Source organism: Euprymna scolopes, chromosome 35 (assembly GCF_053919585.1).
Source record: "Euprymna scolopes isolate OS-2025 chromosome 35, ASM5391958v1, whole genome shotgun sequence".
In the NCBI taxonomy this organism is placed as follows: Eukaryota; Metazoa; Mollusca; class Cephalopoda; order Sepiida; family Sepiolidae; genus Euprymna; species Euprymna scolopes.
Genome location: NC_136516.1, coordinates 39,992,535 through 40,015,181, shown reverse-complemented (window position 1 = coordinate 40,015,181; position 22,647 = coordinate 39,992,535). Strand labels below are relative to the sequence as shown.

Below are 22,647 nucleotides of genomic sequence, written 5' to 3'. Positions count from 1 at the left end.
GGAGATGTGCCAGGAAGATGAGTCAAAGTTTTTCAAAAGACTGATTACACAGGCTGAAAGCTGGGTCCATCACTATGATCCAGAGACCAAAGCCCAGTCAATGCAGTGAAGCACTTGGACTCACCACCTCCAAAAAAGGCAAGGGTGTAGCCCTCCGCTGGCAAGGTCATGCTCACAGTCTTCTGGGACCAGGACGGAGTAGTGATGACAGATTTCCTGGCAAAGAGTACCACAATTACAGGAGCCTATTATGCTTCACTTTTGAGGAAATTAAGGGAAGCTATCAGAATCAAGAGGCGGGGCAAGATCAACAAAGGTACCCTCCTCTTGCAGGACAACGCTCCGGTCCACAACTCGCATGTCGCCAGATCAGAAGCGCGGGCATGTGGTTATGAAATCCTCTCCCATCCTCTCTACTCTCCTGATCTTGCACCCTCTGACTTTCACCTCTTCCCAGCCATAAAGTTGTTTTTGAAAGGAAAGCGTTTCCCAGATGATGCAGCCTTGATTTCTGAAGTCACGTCGTGGTTGTTCTACAAAAACGGTCTCCAGAGCTGCATCAAACGATGGGAGAAATGCATAACTCTGGGTAGTTCCTATGTAGAGAAAGACTAATAACTGTGCCAAGTTTCGTTGCTCTACTGCTATGGGAAGTGTGTCAGGGGCATTACTTATTGCACACCCCTCGTGTATATATATATATATATGTATCCCCTATCTTCCCTCTTATACAATAAAATTATATATACATATTTCTCCTATCTTGGCCTTGTGACACATCTTCCTCCTTTTTCACCACTACTCTACCGAAGCAGCACTCACTCTAGGTGGGTCAAACCGGCTTCCTCTGAAGGAAAGTTTCATGGGAGTATGAAATTTACAAGGGGTACTCAGTCGCATGTATATCCTCGTCTGGATGGATAAGTTTTTACAGCATTTGCAGGAAAGTGTTGACATCCCCCATACAGCGCCTGGTATTTCTACCAAATAGTCACCCATCTGGTACTGACCAGGTTTAATATTACTTAACTTTGGTGATCTAACAAAGAACCAGTGTGTCAACGTGATTATGCTGCTACATCTTGAACTGGTTGATCACTTCTTGATTGAGCTCTAGCCGGCAGTCGGAAGTTACCCATCATTCATCCCCGAATTCCTGCTTGCATTGCAACAAAAAGTCCACATGAAAGGAGACAGAATTGAGTGGCACACTCGTGCAAATGTTAGATTGTTAGCTACCAGAAAACGCTGGAAAGAATAATCAAAGATTATCATGAATTTATGAATATATGATAATCGATGATTATGATTTCCGGTGTTTTCCGGTAGCTAGCAATCTAACACAACTTGTTACCCGAACTCTTCACTCAGATACGTTCTCGCAAATCACGTTTTCACAAACCTAACATCTTCCTCGTTTCTGAACAATGACCTTTTCTTGTATGATATGCTATTTTTTCCCCTCAGTAAAATTGCTTTAAAATCGTACACACTTGTTAAGTTACTTCTCACAAAACCTGTCAACTTTATATTTCTGTTTCAGAGCTTAACCACAAAATTGTTACCGCATTCTCGCGTGCGAGAATTGAACTTTTTAATCCCAATATCACAGCCATTTTAACCCAGTTGTTGCATGTTTATTAAGGTGGCCTTGTTTGACGAACCTGATAAGCAAATAAAGACTGCATGACTGATAAAAAAAAATCTTTTTTTTGTTGTTTTTCTTTTTTTTTTTTTTTTTTTTTTTTCTAAATTAAGAAACCAGATAACACGATGCAGAATCTGAGGAATTTTTAAAAATTTTATATTGTAGTCAGCAAAATGAAAAAAGACGCTTCTACACTATTGGGACGAAATGTTGTTGTCGATAAATGGAGTTTTCAGATAAAAAACAATGGTTTCAACAGATTTCTTTTTCTTTTTTTTGGTCCATTCTAATAAATTACAACTAGCTTCCAAAGTATGCAGTGGAAATTACCTGAATATTACTGAATTATTTTTAAAAAAAACAACTTAATCGTGTTAGCAGGAGAAAAATTTTGGCCATCTTGTTTTAACTCGCAACGGAAAATTACCTCCCTTTTCAACTCTCCTGTGTCTTACGAGTGCTTTCATCAAATTCTAATATATTTTCTTTAATAAATAATTTTCTACCTTATCGATTTTCATAATTTTTAATATAATGCTCTTAAAAATACGAGGAATACGTAGATAACATTGTTTTCATATGAAATTGTAAGAAATTCCACAGAAATAAAGAGACTCCTCCTTGATCGGTTTCACCACCCACGATTTTGTTTGGAGCTATCAGACTGATTGTTATTAACTGCCGAGGCATATTTTTGGCGTTATTTTTGTTTAAGGTGGTGCTAGTGTTCACAAAGACAATAGGTCAAATGGACATAAGAAAACTCACTCAAGGCATGTAGCCTCAAAATCCCCGTCTCATTGAGATGTATTAATGTCCTAATGTGGGGCGAAATATTATCATTTGCAAACAACAATGCTCTTATGAATATTGCATTCTTCACACACTGTTGTTCTATGATTGATTGACTTTCTTCATTATTTATATAATGTCTCTCTGAGACAAATTTAAGGTCTACATTTTGACCTGCCATTTGGACGGTTATTTACAGTGAACTCCATGGTGACTAGTGGGCTCGCAGCATTCATCCTTGGAAGGCTTCACTTAATTCATCAACTTGTTGCAACTATTCTTCGAACAACATAGAGTATTGAATCCTGCAAACGCGAAAATAAATCATGAACTACTACCCTTACGGGTGTTACCAGCTCTATTCAGCAGAAAGCTGAAGATACACATCTTTTGCAATTTGGGTTTTTTTTTACTTTAATAAAATTTACGTTCAAGTTTAAAGGTGAGCCTGTTGTGATTTCTGATCGTTTTCCTTCATTCTGCCAAGGGCAAAACCAAAGTGATATATCTCACAAAATTCAGTATTACGATTTCCGAAATTTCGTCATATGAAATTGTTTTTTTTTTTTTCTTTTTTTTTTTTTTGGTTCTTCTTCGTTTTTTTGTTCCTCTTTTTTTTTTTTATTAAATTTGAAAAGCCGTTAAAAAAACATATGGTGGAGAATTTGAAATATGAAATTGTCTTTTTTTTTCTTTTTTTTTCTTTTTTTTTATTAAATTTGAAAAACCGTTAAAAAAACATATGGTGGAGAATTTGAGGCATTTCCTTTTTTTTTTTTTTTTCTTTACTATATTCAGCAAAACCGAAAAAATAGTGAAAACAAAAAAAAAAAAAACACCAAATATATGGCAACATTTATTGAGTGAATTTCTACCAGTATTTTTTTAGCGATTATCCAGACGTCAAAGATGTGACCCTTTCATGTCTGTCATTTTTTTTGTTCTCACATAACCTTCCACACTTGTTTTTTGAACTGAATAAATGTTTTAAATCAAGTTAAAACCCTAGAAACTTATCCAACTAGGTAGAAGAGTAACTCACCTTACCTTTGATAACATTTATTTGTTATATATTTGTTTTTTACCACATTTTCGTTTTTTTGCCTATAGTAAAAAAAAAAAAAATGCCCAGGATATTTTCAAATAACCGAAATATTTATTTAATCAAAATTTTCAACTCCATGAGCCTTTCTCAGAGTAATATATTTTTTCTTTTGTTTCTCTTTTTGGAAAAAAAAAATGTCTGTGTTAAACTGAAGGCTCACAAAGTCAAATTTTGGTTTAAAAAAAAAAAAAAAAAAAAACTTTCATTTTTATGAAAGTTTCCTATTTTCTATTACACCGATACTTCTACTGTAGTGAAATTGATTTCAATATTAGTTCTTTTTCATTTCTTTTTTTCTTTTTTTTTTTTTTTTGTTTATTAAATTTCCACTTCATATTCTTTGGATTCTTCAGACTATTGTTCTCATTATGAAGGTTATTCTCACAACGTTTCGGTCGATAAAACCTTCGACCTTCTTCAGATATATATTATCGAAGTAGGGGAATCTTCCATCAAAATCAGGAATCACTCTGAATTTCGAACAGGACTCTTTATTTAATCCATGGGAGGGGGTAGCATGCTCTCGTTCCATCAGCCATGACTTGGTAGAATTTCTAAGTAATTCACAATTGTATTTTGAGTATTGCCTACACTTAGGATTGAACCTTCAGAAGAGTAACGTTTTTGGCAAAATTCAGTTGCATGAGAACAGTAGTCCAAAGAATCCAAATACGAATAATCAATCCTCATCTCAAAAATGAAAATACGTAAGTCTTCAACTTATCAGCAAATAATGTCGTAACTGATAAAAAGGTTCTCGTTTTTCCTTTCTTTCATTTTCTTTTTTGCTTTCTTTTTCTTTTCTTTGCTCTTTCTTTTTACTCTTTCTCTTTTGCCCTTTTCTTTTCCCTTTCTTTTTCGGTTTTTTCTAACGAGTCTCCACTTATCAGCAAATAATATCGTAACTGATAAAAAGATTCTCGTTTTTTTTCTTTCATTTTCTTTTTTGCTTTCTTTCTTTTTCTTTTCTTTGCTCTTTCTTTTTACTCTTTCTTTTTTGCCCTTTTCTTTTCCCTTTCTTTTTCGGTTTTTACTAACGAGTCTCCACTTATCAGCAAATAATGTCGTAACTGATAAAAAGGTTCTCGTTTTTCTTTTCTTTCATTTTCTTTTTTGCATTCCTTTTCTTTTCTTTTCTTTGCTCTTTCTTTTTACTCTTTCTCTTTTGCCCTTTTCTTTTCCCTTTCTTTTTCGGTTTTTTCTAACGAGTCTCCACTTATCAGCAAATAATGTCGTAACTGATAAAAAGGTTCTCGTTTTTTTTTTCTTTCATTTTCTTTTTTGCTTTCTTTCTTTTTCTTTTCTTTGCTCTTTCTTTTTACTCTTTCTTTTTTGCCCTTTTCTTTTCCCTTTCTTTTTCGGTTTTTACTAACGAGTCTCCACTTATCAGCAAATATTGCCATAACTGATAATAAGGAGGTTATCTTTTTCCCCTTCCTTTTCTTTTTCTTATTTATTGTCTTTTCCTTTTATCTTTTTTTTTCTCTTTATCTTTTTCCCTTTGTCTTTTGAATTTTTATGTCTTTTCTTCTTTTTTTTTCACATTTAAATCTGATTATTTTCAACCGTAATCAGCAAACAAAAGCAAATCTTCCAAACACAATCCCACGACACAAAGCCGCTAAATAAATATGCATTTATTTCTAGTTTAACTAGTGGTCACATCTGAAAATACCAGTTTACTGACCTAAAATGCACCAAACATTGATATCATTGTTTTCTCTTTTTCATTTCCTTTTGAAAGCCCAATCAGGTTTTGCAAAGTGAAAAAAAAAAAATAAATACAATTTCCTCTACAAAACAACCAAACCAAACAACATGAGTAAATATTTTAAGCTATAAAAAACTTAAAGCAAAGACATTTTTACTAAAATGACCGGATTTGACATTAAATAATCCACAAAGGTTTGAAACCTGACATAGTTATATGGAATAAGTCAGAGAGAGTTGCAACCTTGATTGAAGTGAGTGTTCCTAATGATGGCGGTCTTAACAGAGCTGAAAGAGAGAAACAGACCAAATACCAAGGTCTCATGTATGATGTGAAAATGAAACTGGAACCTAAAGGGGATATCGATCATACCAGTTATCATAGGTGCCACAGGACTTATGAAGAAGAACCTGAAGTCCTACCTAACTAATATTCCTGGTGAACCAAGTGCAAAAGAGATTCAGACAATTGCACTTAAGGGAACAGCGAGGATACTAAAAAGAGCTCTCAGTTGGTTTCAATAAAAAAGCGGGGCAATGTTGGCAGCTGGTTTGGCTGCCTCATACCCAGCATTACAATCTTCAAAGGAAGAAAAAAAAAAAAAAAAAATCATGAATAAATATTTGATGATATAAAGAGCTTGTGTAACGTGTTCGTTACAGTTCAAACTTTTCTCTGACCCCCACGCCGTCTGGTATCGTCAAAAAGTAACACACAAACAAAAATAAATTCGACTTTTTTTTTTTTTTTTTTCTGTTTTAGCAAAAGGCATTTATTACTATTACTTTCCAAAGAATGTCTGCTTCATTTTTTTTTTTCTGTTTATTTAGATATTAGATAAACACCCTGCCATCTCGACACCAGCTCAAAAGTCTCTCGTCACCACCACCTTGAAGTCACATGTCCATCTCACCCGGTGCATGTTTTTCTTTTCCCTTCTCGACCACACGCCAGCCATTTCTCATATCCGACTTTACACGTCCATCTTTTTCAATGCGCACTTCGTTTCTCTCCAACCACGTGTCCTTTTTTTCTTTCCCTTGTCTTGCAACCCCCTACACACTTCCTAATTTGCATATGTGCTTTTTCAATTACTTTTGCTAATATCTTTGCAAGCCAACTATCTTACAGCTGCTGCTATTTTCGCATGCACTCAGACATGCGCTGTTACACTTAAAACATAAATACGTTTATCAAAATGGCCAAATTCGACTTTAAATAACCCTGAAATGGTTGATATGCCGTAGAATAAAACAACCAAACCAAAGACTGTGAATAAATATTTGAAGGTACAAAGAACTTAAAGCATAAAATCTTTTACTGTAACAGAGCACATATGGGGAAATCAGCAGCAGCAGCTGAACGATAGCCGACTTGCAAAAATATTAGCAGCAGCAGCCATTAAAGCACGGATACAAATTAGCAAGTGTGTGCAAGCTTGCATCATGAGAAAAATGGTTAAGAGAAGCAAGGTGTATGCCGGGCAAGATGGACATGCAAAATGGGGGCAAGAAAGCGCAGGCTAGGGCCACGTGAAGTGGCGTGGAGACTTTTAAAAAGCACATTAAATCATTTCTCTCTGATAGGCTCATAAGAGTAGTGGTTGATGGACAGAAATCAGAGGCCCAGAATATTAATCTTGGAGTCCCTCAGGGGGTCCATCCTAGGCCCAACTCTTTTCCTGATCCACATCAATGATCTCCCAAAACACATACTTAAATCATTTGTTGACATCTATGCTGATGACACGACCATCTATGGCAACACATCTAAGGCTGTAAATGACAAAGTTCTCTCTGATTCTGTCTCCTCTGATCTTGAGCGCATGGTACAGTGGGGGAAGAGGTGGCTGGTTACTTTTAATGCATCTAAAACCAAGCTCCTATCTTTACATCATCAATGCTCTGATCCCCATCTGCCATCAATTGAAATAGATAGCTTTCGTCTTGGGGAGGCTCCAAGTTTTGACAAGCTTCTGGATTTGACCTTTACCCCTGATCTGAAATGGAACACGTACATCAAGTCTGTTGCCCAGGTCGCTGGGGAAATGGTAGGATCCTTCTACCACTCCAGAAGATATCTCACTACTGATGCAATTCTGTATCTGTATAAAAGCCAAGTACGTCCAAGGATGGAGTACTGCTGCCACATCTAGCCTGGAACATGTACATCAAGTCTGTTGCCAAGGTCACTGGGAAGATGGTGGGATCCTTCTACCGCTCCAGAAGATATCTCACTACTGATGCAATTGTCTATCTATATAAAAGCCAACTACGTCCAAGGATGGAATACTGCTGCCATATCTGGGCAGGAGCTGCTAAAAATAGCCTATCCTTCCTTGACAGAGTACAAAATAGACTTCGTGGCTTAGTGAGGGGTGCCCTTTTCTCTTCCCTGCAACCTTCTTTTCCACAGAAGAGACGTAGCGAGCCTGTCTTTGTTTTATCGGGATTTCCATGGTAAGTGCTCGTCTGAACTCCAATCTCTGGTCCCCCCTTGCCAATCTTTCATGAAAAACACCCGTCTACCTGAAACCACTGTCAGTAATTTTCCCCACTCTTTATCTGTGCATAAATCAAAACGTAGATTCCACGAACAAAGCTTCTTTCTTAGAAGTGCACGCCTCTTCTCTTTGTCTGTTTCCCACCTGACTACAACCTGGATGTCTTCAAGTCCAACATAAACAAATTCCTGATGAATCGCCCCCTTAAATAAGACACATTATCAAATCTCCAATACTAACGATTACTACGATACTATCCCATTGATTACTGTACACGGAATAACCCTTATGCCCGAGTGGCTTCCGGGCCTTGATAAGTGGTAGCCCCCATGTTAAAAAAAAAAAAAAAAAAAAAAAAAAAAAGTGTGTGCGAAAAGACTTAAAAACTAATGAATGTGTTGTTTTGGAAGAACCACGAATACATGTATTTCATTTGCACTTAAAAAAAAAATGCTGGGTCGGATTTTTTATTTTTTTCTTTTGTAATGATCCGATTCTGCCTTCAATAACCCAAAAAGGGTTGATATGCCATAAAACAAAACAACAAAATCAAACTATTCCTAGTTTGTCGTTACAGTCATCAGACTATAGTGTAACTTGAATGTAGGGCTAATCAGGCCACAACATTATAATATGCAAGGATAATTTCATGTCTGTATATACATTATCACCCTCAACCTCCATTTTTAAAAGATAAGATCACCCGATTGTTAAAACTAGCTAGACTATAGCTTAACTTGAATGTAGAGATTTACGGTCTGATAGAGAAAATTATGTTCTCTATTTTCAGAATAGACTTCAGTTGGGTTCCGCATTCAATTCATGGTTGACGAACGGAATTTCTTGCTGGTTGACTGATTCGATATTGACCTTGAAATTTCACCTAGTTCTTTGGCACAGCTGAGCCATAATACTTTATTTTTGTCTTTTACTCAGCGGCCTCATTTAGGGAGAGTTCAGATAAGGATTTTTTTTTTTTTTTAATCTGACTGTGCATGAAATTTCCAAGATTTGTGAAAGGAGTTGTATTTGAAGGCTATGGCAATGCCATCTTGTAGAAAAACACTGAGTATGAGAGGAGGTAAAAAGAATGACGGTATTGATGGATTTCAATAATTTTCAATCATGAAATATTTTTTTTAATTTACCAACATAATGTATTGAACCAAGATGGTATTGTGGTGTTAATTATAAAATATTTACTTACCAACATGTGTTGAACCCAGGGTTGCGGAGTCGGATGGTAAAAGACTTCAACTCTTAGAATTCCTAGGATGCCGTCTCTGACTCCTTTGATATCTTCGACTCTGACTCTCAACTTTTTTTTGATTTAACAACATAATGTGTTGAACCCAGATGGTATTGTGATGTTAATTATAAAATATTTATTTACCTACATAATGTGTGTTCCCCAAATGTTATGTTCTCAATTGGATCACGTAAACTAATGACAATGCACCATCCCAGATGTAGCAACAACACGCATGAGTGAATTCTGACTTTACACAGTTCAATGTCCGTTCACTTTTACATATTTTTGCGATTGTTTTTGAAAATTTGATTTTGTTATTTCATACAGAATTCTGTTCTTCATTTTCACAGACCGAAGGAATATCCGAAAGATGTGGTTATCTTATTTCAAGTTCCACGGCGGGCAATTTCCCCTAACCTGTCTCCATTTGCAATCAAACTGGAGACATATCTTCGAATGGCAAAGATACCTTATCAGGTGTAGTAAACTGTTTGATTATTTTATTTATTTATTTTTTTTTAAGTTAACCAATATGGGTTGTAAAAAGTTTTAGACAATGAAGATGAATGAAAACTCTGGTGTAGAGAACCCCCCATAAAACATTTACAGCTAGAACTCGCCTGGCTACAACCATAGCAGAGGATTTTTCTTTCTCTCTCTCCATACCAAAAACAAAGCACAACTTCCATAAACAAAGTTTCTTTCCTGGAGCATCCCATTTGTGGAACAATGTACTAAAAAGCTACTTTCTAGCCAACCACAAGATGGTCAACTTCAAGTGTAATGTAAACAAATGCATGTTGTACACCATCCTCTTGTATAATTAAACCTCTTTCCCACAGAAGAGACGTTGTGAGCCTGTCTCTGCTCTATCATTATTTTCATGGTAAGTGTTCGACTGACCTAATCTACGGTGCCTCCCTCCTCAATCTTCCATAAAAAACTCTCATCTAGCCAAAATCACTATCAATAATTTCCTCCACTCTCTATCGGTGCCTAAACCTAAACTTGGATTCTATGAATAAAGCTTGTTTCCTAGAACTACCTGCCTATGGAACTCTGTTCCACTGGTCTGCTTTCCAGCTGATTACAATATTGTCTTCAAATCCAATGTAAACAAGTACTTATTGACCCGTTCTCGTAAATAATTTAATTATACCAAATTTCAACCACAAACAATTACTATGCTGCTGTCCCAATGACTACAATACACACATTAACCTTATCCTCAAGTGGCCTCCAAGCCTTAATATGTGGTGACCCGTTTGTAAAAAAGAATTTTAAAATAAAAAAAAGTCCTCTTTACAAAATCTTTTGTCTGTTTCATGGTTGTTTCTAATCCTCACGTGGTGGCACTCAATGTCCAATCGATGACATCTTTAACCTTTATCCTTGAGTGGCCTGATGGACTTAATGTGTGCTTTCTTAGATGAAAGAAAGATGTAAAAAAAAATAAATGAATAAAATAAAAGTATGTCCAAATTGTGAAGCTATTGTGGTTGTCCATAAGTTTTTTGGATCAAGTAAAGAATAGATACCCTGTAGCAGACGCCGCCTGGCGGTGAACAGCGCACATTTCAACACTGGTGATTCGACCTTAACATTGGCACAAGCACATGGCGTCGGTTGTTTGTAAACACGTCAAATAGCAAACAAGCTTGAATATTCGCCAGCAATTTTTTTTTTTTTTTTTTTTTAATATATTTACTAAACTTTTAAAGATTTAAAAGAAAAAATATATATTTACAAAACATTTTTTTAAGTAACAAAACGAACGTATTTAAATAAAAGATATTTAAATGAGTGTCTTTCTGTTTCGGATTTTTGCGACCAAGATTGATTTTTTTATGTATCGTGTTTTTTAAAAAAAAAATTTTTCTGTATCTGTTTTTAAGACAATTCAATATTTATTTAATTATTCTTTAAAACATTAACTTCAGTGACAATTAATATATTTTTAAAATAATATTTTTAAATGTTAAATTTTGACGAATATTTGCTAGCAAGATTTTTTTAAAAATAAAAGATATTTAAATAAATGGGTGTCTTTCTGAGTGCTTTTTTAATATATTTGCAGAACTTTTTAAGAACTGTTTTATTCTTTTATCAAACAAAAATAGAACTTTTATAATGACATAATATTATGGACTGTTTTTCAAACATCGAAATTTTAAAATTAATGTTTTATTTAAAAAAAAAAAAAAAAGACAAGGTGTTTTTTGTTTTTTTCGTTTTTTTTTTTCAATTAAATTATAAATTTTATTTGAAGTTTCAACAAACTTTTACAGACATAAAAGATAGACTTTATAGATATTTTAAATATATTAAAAAAAATTATTATAACGAAAAGTTTTTTTTTATCATTTTATTGTTGAATAAAATTTCAAAGTGGTAAATGGTGAAAAAAAATATCTCAAAGAAAAAACACTTCGTCTTTTTTTTTTTTTTTAAATAAAACTAATTTTGAAAGTTCGATGTTTGAAAAACAGTCCATACTATATATGTCATTATAAAAGTTCTATTTTTGTTTGATAAAAAGAATAAAACAGTTAATCAATACAAAAAAAATCCCTCCAAAAAACCAGTCCATTAAGTTCAAATAAAGACTGTTTGAATAAAACTTATATAAAAAAAAAAAGGTTCATTTTTTTCTGTGTACGTTTTTAATACAATTCAATATTTATTTAAAGTGCGATGTATGTCAGTGGTCAGTGAAGGAGAAATCCTTCTAGGCCGATGTTATTTTTATGCATAATAAAATCACAAGTATAAACTACCAAGATTTTAAAAAATCTTGGTCGCAAAAATCCAAAACAGAAAGACACCCATTTATTTAAATGTTTTTACATTTAAGAAAACAGATGCACATCTAACATGTGTTTTAACAGTAATTGGGAAGAAGTAACAACTTTATATTTAATATTTAGAAATTTATAAAGTATTGGAATCTGTAATTGTACCAGAATCGAGAAAAATATTGGAAACGTTCCATCACTAATAACTAATATATATCTATAAAAGTGAATGTGTCTCTCTGGGTGTCTGTGTACATTTTCCTATGCAATAACTATCAATTTTTAGTCTACAGACTCGAAATTTGATATACAGGGTACTGAGATTTGGGAAAATCGATGTGATCGGTTTTGGGCCAGAAATTTGGCGATTAAGGGGTCAAAGTTCGACGATTTGACCTTTGATAACTCTACCAAACTCCTCCGACAATTTTGGGTCTAAACACTTGAAATTTTAGATATAGGTTCCTTGGACATGGATCTAACTTAATAACTTGATTTGAGCCCAAAACAATAAATTTTAAGGGGTCATAATAGGGATCAAAGTTAAAAAAAAAATTGACTTCTGCGGTCTCTTTGAAATTACTCAGACAATTTCTGGTCTAAATATTTGAAATTTTACATAAAGGGTATTCAGAGATAGGGCAAGTTTTTTCATCAGTTTGGGTCGAAAATTTTTAGTTACCAATATATAAATGTATGTATGTATGTCTGCTTGCATGTCTGCCTTAAACTTTCAATAGAGGCGACGGATTTTACCAAGATCAGTATCGTTTTTCAGTTCGACCTTTCATACGACAAATATTGAAAGATTGGCTAAAAACATTAATATCTTCCCCTTCAACGAAGCACTTTTCTACGGGGGGGGTCACTTTTTTCGCCAATATTTTTGAAAGTTATCCTCTCCTTTAGATTGTCTAGCCTTACTTTTAAAAAAATGTCGCTTCCGGTTTGGCGGTGGTCGTAACAGCATAAACGTTCAACATACACATCCAAACACCCGGGCAACACCGGGCTGAAATGCTAGTATATATATATATATATATATATATATATATAGTGATAAGTAGTGAGATTGTACATTTTAACAAAAAAAATAATCTTAAGGCTCCTAATAGTAATACTAGAATTGTCCGCAATGACTCGTGGCATAGTGGACACAGCACATAGTAAAATTCAATTGTCAAGTTACACTCTACTGACTCTCATTAGTAAGAAAAATAAAAAAATAATAATACTGTTTCCCTTTCATATTAATTTATTTATTGCGGATTATTATTCTCATCTTTATTAGCTTTTATTTTCACAACGTTTCGGCCAACTATTTCTCTGGCCTTCGTCAGGTAGTAACCATGACGGATAGGAACTTCGAATCTCCTAACTGCATTCTCAGCAATCAATGCCATCCGTAGTAGTTGTTGTCTCACCACGTTTTTTTTTTTTTTTTTTTTTTTTTTTTTTTGGGCCAAGTAAGCCTCTGGCCGGCTTTGGGTAGGATTGAAACTGCTATCTTCAGACAATGTCCATCTGGAAACGTAGAGATTCAACGTCTATCAACTGCGCTATGGGCCCCAGAGGCGCAGTTGATAGACGTTGAATAAATTAATATAAATAATACCCATCTCAATAATGAATTCCAATTAAATAATGTTTCCCTTTTGTCTTCTGTAATTTTTTTTTTTTTCCAGAACGAATATTCTAGGAAAATGTCACCGAAGAGCAAAACTCCATGGATCATGCTGAACGGGAAAGTGTACAGTGATTCCCAATTCATTATTGAATTCCTGAACAAAGAATTCAATGTTAACTTGAGCAAACATCTGACACCGAAGGAGAAAGCAGTCGCTCGCTCCATGTTTAAAATGAGTGAAGAAAGCCTTTATTGGTAAGTTGATACGGCAGTCAGGCATATTTCTCGGGACATTTCGTTGTTGCATTACCTCCCCTGTTTTCTAGACGGTGATAGCGGATTTGGTGTCCCCGACGAAACACCTTCCAACAGATATTTTAACTGAAGAAATTTATCACTTTCTTAGACGAATTATTATTAACAGTAGTTTGGCATAAGAATGATATTTTTCTCCAAAAAATGTTTATTTGCTGAAAGGACTGACCCTCTCAATTATCGTCCTATCAGTCTCCTCCCCCTCTTCATTAAAATCTTTTGAGACGTTAATGAATCCAGCACTAGTCCACCACCTTGCAAAAGCTAATCGTCTTTCTGACAAACAGTATAGATTTAAGTAATGTCGTTCTACTGCGGATATTTTTACAGTCATCTCTGAACGCATATACCATGCACTGGATAAGATGGGCAAAGCCAGAGGTGCAGCCCTCAATATATCCAAGGCCTTTGACAACGTTTGGCATGAAGGGCTGCTAATGAAAATCAAATCATATGGTATAATTGGATAAATATTAAATATAATTAGATCCTTCTTCGACAATAGCATCATTCAGGTTGTCATTAATGGATGTTTATCCAAGCAGCATAACATTAATGCGGGAGTGCCCCAGAGGTCGATCCTTGGACCACTATTATTCTTGATATTCATCAATGACTTACCTGATAATATTTTGTCCAGATATGTATATTTGCTGATAATATAATGCTCTATAACATGCACGAGGGAAAAACTGATGTACACAAACCCAAGACTCCTGAATTCTTAGGAAATGACCTCCAGACTGTAGTAGAATGGGGCTGTAAATGGATAACATTTGATGCTACTAAGACTAAGCTACTTTTCTTTAACAATTACAAGAAGTCTCTCCAACCACCGATATCCATGACAAATAACAACCTACCTGAGTATTCTTCCTTCAAACTCCTCGGCTGAACATTCATAGGAAATATGAACTGGAACAAATACATTAAGGGCATTGCAAAGGTTGCAGAGAAGATGGGCTCCCTCTACCATGCTAGAAAACTACTCACACCTGAGAGTGTCCTGTAGCTCAACAAGACCACCATTAGCCCATGCATGGAGTATTGTTGCCATATCTGGGCTAGTGCATCTACCACTAGCCTCTCCCTCTTTGATAGGGTCCAAAAAAGGGTTTCAAATCTAATATATCCCACTTTGACAACTAGGCCCCAACCCCTGTCCCATCACTGCAATGTTGCATCCCTATGCCTGTTTTACAAATATTTTAATGGAATGTGCTCTGATGAACTCATTGCACCTGTGTCCTCTCGATGTACATATCCCCGACAAACCCACTTAGCAGCAAAATCCCACCTCTTAACTGTTGAATCCCTAAATGCCAGAAAGCTTTTTACTCTAATAGCTTCTTTCCTTGAACAGCTAGACTTTGGAATTCCCTTCCTGCTACCTGCTTCCTTAAATGTACTGATATGCACAAGTTCAATTTTTTTTTTTTTTATGCATTTTCACCCCAATTAAGGCACATTGCCACTTTGTTGGGGGGCTACTATCAGGGATATAAGCATCAGAGGTACTGTGTAGGAAGTTGGGCAGCAAGATGTCGGTTCACGTTACATTTGAACTTCTGTATGTCAGTACAGTCGGGGAAGTAGGGACCCGGAAGGGAATTCCAAAGTCTAGCTGTTCTGGGGAAGAAACTACTGGAGTAGAAGGCTTTCTTGCATCTAGGGATCTCTACTGTGAAAGGGTGGGGTTTAGCTGCTTGTCTGGTTTGTCGGGGTATTTACGTCTAGGGGGCACAAGTGCTTGCAGTTCATCAGAGCAATCACCGTTAAAGTACTTGTAGAACAGGCAGAGGGATGCAACATTTCGTCAATGTGACAGAGGCTGAAGTTTAGCTGACAGTTCAGGACCTATCAGATTGGCAACTCTCTTTTGAACCTTGTCTAGGAGCAAGAGACTAGGGGCAGATGCACCAGCCCAAATATGACAACAATACTCCATACATGGGCGAATGGTTGCCTTATAGATGTATAGGATACTTTCAGGTGTTAATAGCTTTCTAGGACGGTAGAGATAACCTACCTTCCTCGCAATGTTCTCAATGTAATTGTTCCAACTCATGTTTCTTGTGAACGTTAGGCCGGGGAGTTTAAAAGATGTACTTTCAGATAGTCATTGGCCATAGCTATTAGCGGTAGGGAAAGTTTCTTGTAATTATTGAAGGAAACAAGTTTAGTCTTGGCAGCATTGAAGGTGATCATCCATTTTTGTCCCCATTCCACTACGGATCGGAGGTCATCCTCTAGTGTTTCTGTCATTTCTTTAGATATGTGTTCATTTGTTTTCTTGCCGTGTATGTTATAGAGCATGGTGTCGTCAGAATACATACCCATCTTACAGACAATTTTGTCAGGGAGGTCATTTATGAATATTAGGAATAACAGAGGTCCAAGGATGGACCCCTAAGGCACTCCCGCATTTATATTATATTGTTTAGATGTACGACCGTCAAGGACAACCTGGATTTTTCTCTTATCTAAGAAGGATCTAATTATGTTATGTATTCTTGCAGTGATGCCGTATGATCTGATTTTCTTGAAGACCCTCATGCCATACCCTGTCAAAAGCCTTAGATATATCTAGAGGTATCATCTTAATCTTTCTTAGGCATGGGCCAAGTGGCAATGGCGATGAAGGAGTAAAAAACCCCAAAAAAACTGCTTTTGAACCATCTTGCATGAATCGCGCATCAGTTTTTGAATGGCAGAAAAAGATTCAAGGAAAACAGGGAGTCTGTGAGGGATGATGAGAGGTGTGAGAGAAGTAAGGAAGTCAGAACATGAGTTGATTGGCCAAATAAAGAATTTCAGAGATAAGGACTGTCGTTTTTCTATAGATACAATAAGTGTAGAGTTTGATGTCAGTGTAGGAACTGTACACACACTTAATCACAAAGAACTGAAGATGCGGAAGATTTGCACAAATGCACCAGTCCACAACTCCATCCTTGTCACAGACTATTTGACCAAGATGGGCATCAAGGAAGTTCCTTACCCTCCCTATAGTCCAGACCTTGCTCCGTGTGACTTTTGGTTATTCCCCAAGCTCAAGGAAATACTGCTGTTAGGAAACAATTGAGGAGATGAAAGAGGCTGTGACAAGTTATTGGCATGCTCACACAGATGACTTCCTGCGGCCATCAAGAAGTTGTCGGAATGGTACAATAAATGCATTGCAGCCGGAGAAGATTACTTTGAAGGGGACTACAGTTTCATGTTTGTACTATCAATAAAAGTGCCTATACTAAAAAGTCTGCAAACTTATTGAAATTACCTAGTATGTTGATTGTAAACGTCATTTGTTTTCCTGTTAACTATACTGCACAATCGCCTTAAGTTTTAAATTGTTTTACGCATTCACGAATTCTCTGTATTTGCTTTAGCAATCCATGTCTATTCTGAATTGCTAACATAGTTTTGTCTTGGTATGTTAAATTGTATCCCCCTCCCCCCATTTTCTTTAACTAATTTTATTGTAGCCGACATATTGGATATAAATATTTCTTGTCTTTTTTAGGGCTTTTATTCTGAGCCGTTGGGTTTATAGCTATGGCGATCCTACTATTTTGAACATAGCTCCATTCAACCGATACATTTTGTGGAGGATAAAATTTCATGTTGCAAGGATGTGTTATTACCAAGGTTATGGTCGACACACAGAGGCAGAAGTGGAGACGATTTGCAGGCAAGATCTAAAAGCTTTGTCTGATCACCTCGGTGAGTTGCTTTGTAATTATTTGTTTACACTCTGTGAAAAAATGACGTGGAAAAAAAAACCCTCACCAGTATTCGCACTATTTTTTATAAAATAATGAAAGTTAACAAAAACTAAAAACGGAAATAAGAAAGAAAACGTCTCGAACAGAAAAGTCAAAAAAGAAAAATAAGGGTTCTCATTTAGAATTCGATCAAATTAAAAAGAAAAAAATACAAAAAAATCTTGTGTATGCCATGGAACAAAAAATGTCATACTATAAAAATCACGTTGTTTTACTTTTAACTTAAAAAATAAAATGTTGTGAGTAAACAGAAAAGGACTGTCTTGCATCACCATTTTGAAAAAAAAAAAAATAAATAAAAAATAAACGAGCTGATTAGTCTATAATAAATAAAACTTGTGAAATCACCTTTGTAATGCTAACGATTTCACATTAATCACTTGAAATTGTTTAAAAATTATTTTCTTGATGAAAATAAAACTACTTGATCAATTTATGCGATTTTTGGAATACGATATGTTTTGTGACGGGTACATACATTATAAAGATTTTTTTGATTTTTTCTATCTTGCAATTAGGTTAAATATTAAGTAAGAACAAAAAGAAAAAAAAATGTTATGAAACCATTTGCTGTCCCTAGACAATCGCTGCCAACCCCCAATATTTGCGTACAATGATTTTTCTCTTCATCTCTTTTTTCCATGTCATCTCTTGCATTGCTGATCGCCGAAGATACATGCATTGGTTTACACGTTACGTTCAAAGCGAAAGGCAATGCATACTAAAATGAAAAAATACAAATTCAGATATACACGTTATGTATATGACTTGGTAATGATTGCATGTGTAGTTGTTTCAACCTTCTATCTCACTTCCTTGGGTCTACCCCAAGGACCGGCAACCTACGTCTCACAGGCTGGATTCGGCTTACGAAGGCATTTTGACCAGCACGCAAACGTGATTGCCAATGACTCTACGTTAGACATGAAAAACGAGACTTTTGAATTAAACAAAAGGTTTGCTTTTATCGTCCTCTGATCCACCCAACCGAATTTGAATGCTATGATTGTAAAAACACAATCAAAACCCAGTCATCTTCATGTTTGCGTTAAAAAAAATAGACAAAACTAAAACTGAAAGCCAATTTGACTGACTGATAGGCGATAGATTTTAGACAAGGACAGCTTCAGAAGGTCAATGTTATCTCAGTTGATTTTCTATTTTGTTCCTTCAACAACAAATCCTCCCTCTACCCTTCACTTACTCCTGCCACCTATCCTTTGTAAGTTGCTGGAATCTTTCAATCAGCCATGTTTTTATCTTTTCAATAAGTTTCAAACATACACATCATAATTTCATCCATTTCGCTTCAGGTGATTTTTTTTTTTTCACTTTGAAATATTTGGATGTTCCTTTAGGAAAACTAACTTTTTAATATTTTAAATTTTAGATTTCCTTTTTTTTCTAATTTCTCAATGTTTATTCTCATTATAGTTTTAAATATTTAGTTTGACAGGAATGTGTAATTTTTTTCTTAATTTTTGATTAGTGACTTCTAATCTTCAAGCTGAACGTTTACTCGTAAAAAAAATATATATATATACCTAGCGTTTGTAACCATCTCAACGTTTAAATCAATAACAAGGACAGAAAAATAGGTATTCTCCGGACATGTCTTTTTATGTAATGAATCTGATTATGTTATCTATTCATAAATATGTTTAAATGTCTATGTTCTCATCATAGTCATCGTGGAACAAGAACAAAAAGAATACCCAGCGTTTGTAACAGTCTGAACGTTTAAATCAGTAACAAGGACAGGAAATAAGTTGTGATTTCAAAAATAAAAAATGTATTTGGGTGCCATCAGCTAGAATCGAAACTGAAACTGTAGCATTAAAGCTGGTGATGTTACCACTGTACCAACGTGATATGCACATGAACTCATTAAAAATAAACTAAGATGTATAAAATGTTTAATGATTTTTTTTTTTTCAGTTTTAACCCATTTTTGACCTCTTAAAAACTATTTAACCGGCTAAAGACCTGTAAAAGAACGATCCGTAAAACATCCAATCATTTGAGGCCCCTAGTACCGCTCAGTGACTTTAATTTTCGGAGGAGATGAAGTTTGAAAATATAAAGACACAGACAGACAGATACACAGACATATAGGCGTTTATGATTAATTCGAATACTGGTGAAACATAATTTTTTTTCCCTGTCATTTTTTATGATGGTTGCACACTAGTTCTGCTGTTTTTTGTTTTTGTTATTTTTTATTTTTTTCTATTTTTTTTTCTGAAAATAGTATCAACATTACTTTTAATTAGTGATCGGACGATTCCAATACTTTTCCCAATTCCGATACAATTGCCGATTTTAATTCTTTATAAATCTCTAAATATTTAACTATAAAATAGTTATTTTGTCCCGATTACCTTAAAAAACGCATGTTTTCTTAAACACATATAAACACATACATTTTTCGTAAGAACCTGAAGTCCTACCTAACTAATATTCCTGGTGAACCAAGTGCAAAAGAGATCCAGACAGCTGCACTTAAGAGAACAACAAGGATACTAAAAAGAGCTCTCGGTTGGTTTCAATAAAAAGCAGGGCAATGTTGGCAGCTGGTTTGGCTGCCCCATACTCAGCGTTACAATCTTCAAATGAAGAAAATTAAAAAAATATTTCCTAAACATATATAAACACATGCATTTTCAAAATTGTGTGGTTGGACGATCTATAGATTTTAGTTTTGCTGGAATTTTAAATCCATAAATATTTTTATTATATGATTACTAACAGCAGTGAAAGATATTTTAAAAAGCAAAATCAAATAAGATAGATAATTAAAGGAATCGTTTTTGGCATTGGAATATAGGCACACATTTTTCTGATTCAGATACCCTAAAAAGTTCAAATTTTTAAAACATTTCCGATTCCAATTAATCGTCCCAACACTACTTTTAATTTATCCACAGGTGATAATCCGTATTTGATGGGGAATCAACCATGTGAAGAAGACTGCGCTGTTTTTGGAATGTTGGCAATGATGTGGATGATGCCAGAAACGGCTTTTGCTGCAAAAATCGTTCAAGGTGAGAACTTGGTGAAGATAGGACATGATCAAAAGAAAGAACAACAAAGTCTGTCCATAGAAAATAATAGTACTTGTGCAGTTTATAAGCCATGGTATTTTTATTTAGATCTGGTTTTCAAGTTATATTCAGTTTTTGCAGTTATTTGTTTATTAAATTGTTAGGTGAAAGTACAAGATAGTTAACAAATGACATCCTTCACATGTTAAGAATTGCTGTCTAAATAATAATGTTATTATTTTCAGCACGGTCTTTAAACTGCACAAGTATTAAAATAAAAAAAGTATTTATTGTCAACTTGTTTAGATAATGGAAGATGGTCAGTGAAGCATGAGAGTTTAGCATATTGAAGGAACATTCCGGAATGTTTTATTAATTTTTGGCTGGCATCGCATGTGTTTAACATGTTTGAATGGGATAGGCATGAAAGTGTGTGTGTGTGTGTGTGTGTTAGCGTGGCATGTGTGTGCGTGTGTGTGTTAGCGTGCCATGTGTGTGTTAGTGAGAAAGTATATATGCTAACTCGTGTGAGAGAGTATGTACGTATATTGCTGGCACTGTTTAATAGTTCACAAAACTCTACTTTGTGAGGGCCGCTCTCCTATGTATCTACCATGGAAGAAAACAAAAAAAAAAAGGTGGGCTTTTTTTTCTTTTCAATAGGAAGTCAATATGTAATAATATTTAGTCAAATTTGTACCCGTAGTGAATTGTGTGTTCTCGTAGAACTGCAAGAGAAAGAATGGGTAGTCCATGACTGTGTTTGGAAGCATACAAATAAAATATTTGCTTATATGTAGATTACACGTCTGACACGAATTAATGTTGTAAGGTTTTATAAAATGAGTATGAAAGCGAAAGGACGGCAATTTAATAATTAATCAGATGTGGCAAAACACGGTTTGTGCTTATGAGAAAGCGGCCATATTGGAAAAAAGGATAGCTGTTCATTCCCCCCCCCCCGTCCCCCGCAATCTGCTATTCTTGAACTTGAGCATATACAAGCATAGTATATGTAGACGAGAGACAGGTTCAGGGTAAACCGTTATTCCAATAAATGTTTCAGAATAAGGGAGCATTCAGTAACTGTGATGTATTATGTATGAAAAAGTAATATGGAGGAAGGGAAATACTAAACTGGCAATATAAGTAAAGGTTTTTCAGCATTATAAGATAAGTTTCTAGCAGTATTTTGTTTAATTTTTCATTTTGGAGCAATCAAGGGTCCTTGTCTATGGCTTAATGGCAGTCAGGATTTTTTTTTGTTCTAACTGAACACAGTGGCCATGCGGTTTCTTTGAACAAAAACATGTTTTATAAAAGTTAAAACACAAATAAACTTATCTTATGTAGGTAGAAGAGTAACTTATCTTGCTTATGGTAACATTTGTTTCATTGTTTTTTATCACGCCTTAATTGTTTCTTCAACAAATGTCTCAAAGAAATGTTTTTTTTGTTTTTGTTTTTGTTTTTTCTTAGAAAAAAAACATTAAGATAACTATGAATGAAAATTAAGTTTTATTTTTAGATGGAAAGAAAATTTTTCTTCTTTGCAAGAATAGTTTTAATAAAGTTTTTTTTTTTTTTTTTTTTTTTTAAACAACTATGATTGAAAATAAATATTTGTTTTTAATAAGTTATAATTTATTATATATAATTATAATCAGTTAACGAAAACATTGTTTGCTAACAGATGATTGTTGATTAGCTAAAAGCATTGGCCTTTTCTGGCAGCTTACCATAAACTGCCGGAAGATGCTGACACAACCATGGATTTGCTTCTGAATTATTACCAAAAAAAAATATTAATCATTTTTCTTTTCTTTCAGAAAATGATTATCCGAACGTGACGGCTTATTTTGAAAGGATGAAGAATGACCATTGGCCCGATTATGAACTACAAACGTAAAAATTTGGGCTAAAGGTGTAACACTCATAAACAAACATTAATCAAACAGTTCAGACATGTTTCTAATGAATGTGCACTTTTGCCATTGAGCGATCATGATCCAAACTAAACAATAAAGTCTTTTTTACATTTGTGTGGCCGTTGTATTTTTTTTTTTTTTT

At 34.8% G+C, this 22,647-nt stretch overlaps 1 protein-coding gene across 1 annotated transcript in view; it reads left to right on the top strand.

Annotated features, from left to right (window-relative positions):
- Positions 1 to 22,619, top strand: part of LOC145259830 (failed axon connections homolog) — a 45,073-nt gene extending 22,454 nt beyond the window's left edge. Inside the window, exons 2-6 of the mRNA XM_080117656.1 lie at positions 9,362 to 9,488; positions 13,492 to 13,688; positions 17,272 to 17,471; positions 20,461 to 20,577; positions 22,407 to 22,619. Coding sequence (XP_079973782.1) covers positions 9,362 to 9,488; positions 13,492 to 13,688; positions 17,272 to 17,471; positions 20,461 to 20,577; positions 22,407 to 22,486 — 721 coding nt within the window. The 3' untranslated portion in view covers positions 22,487 to 22,619. The remainder of the gene's footprint in view (positions 1 to 9,361; positions 9,489 to 13,491; positions 13,689 to 17,271; positions 17,472 to 20,460; positions 20,578 to 22,406) is intronic.
- Positions 22,620 to 22,647: the final 28 nt, after the last annotated feature.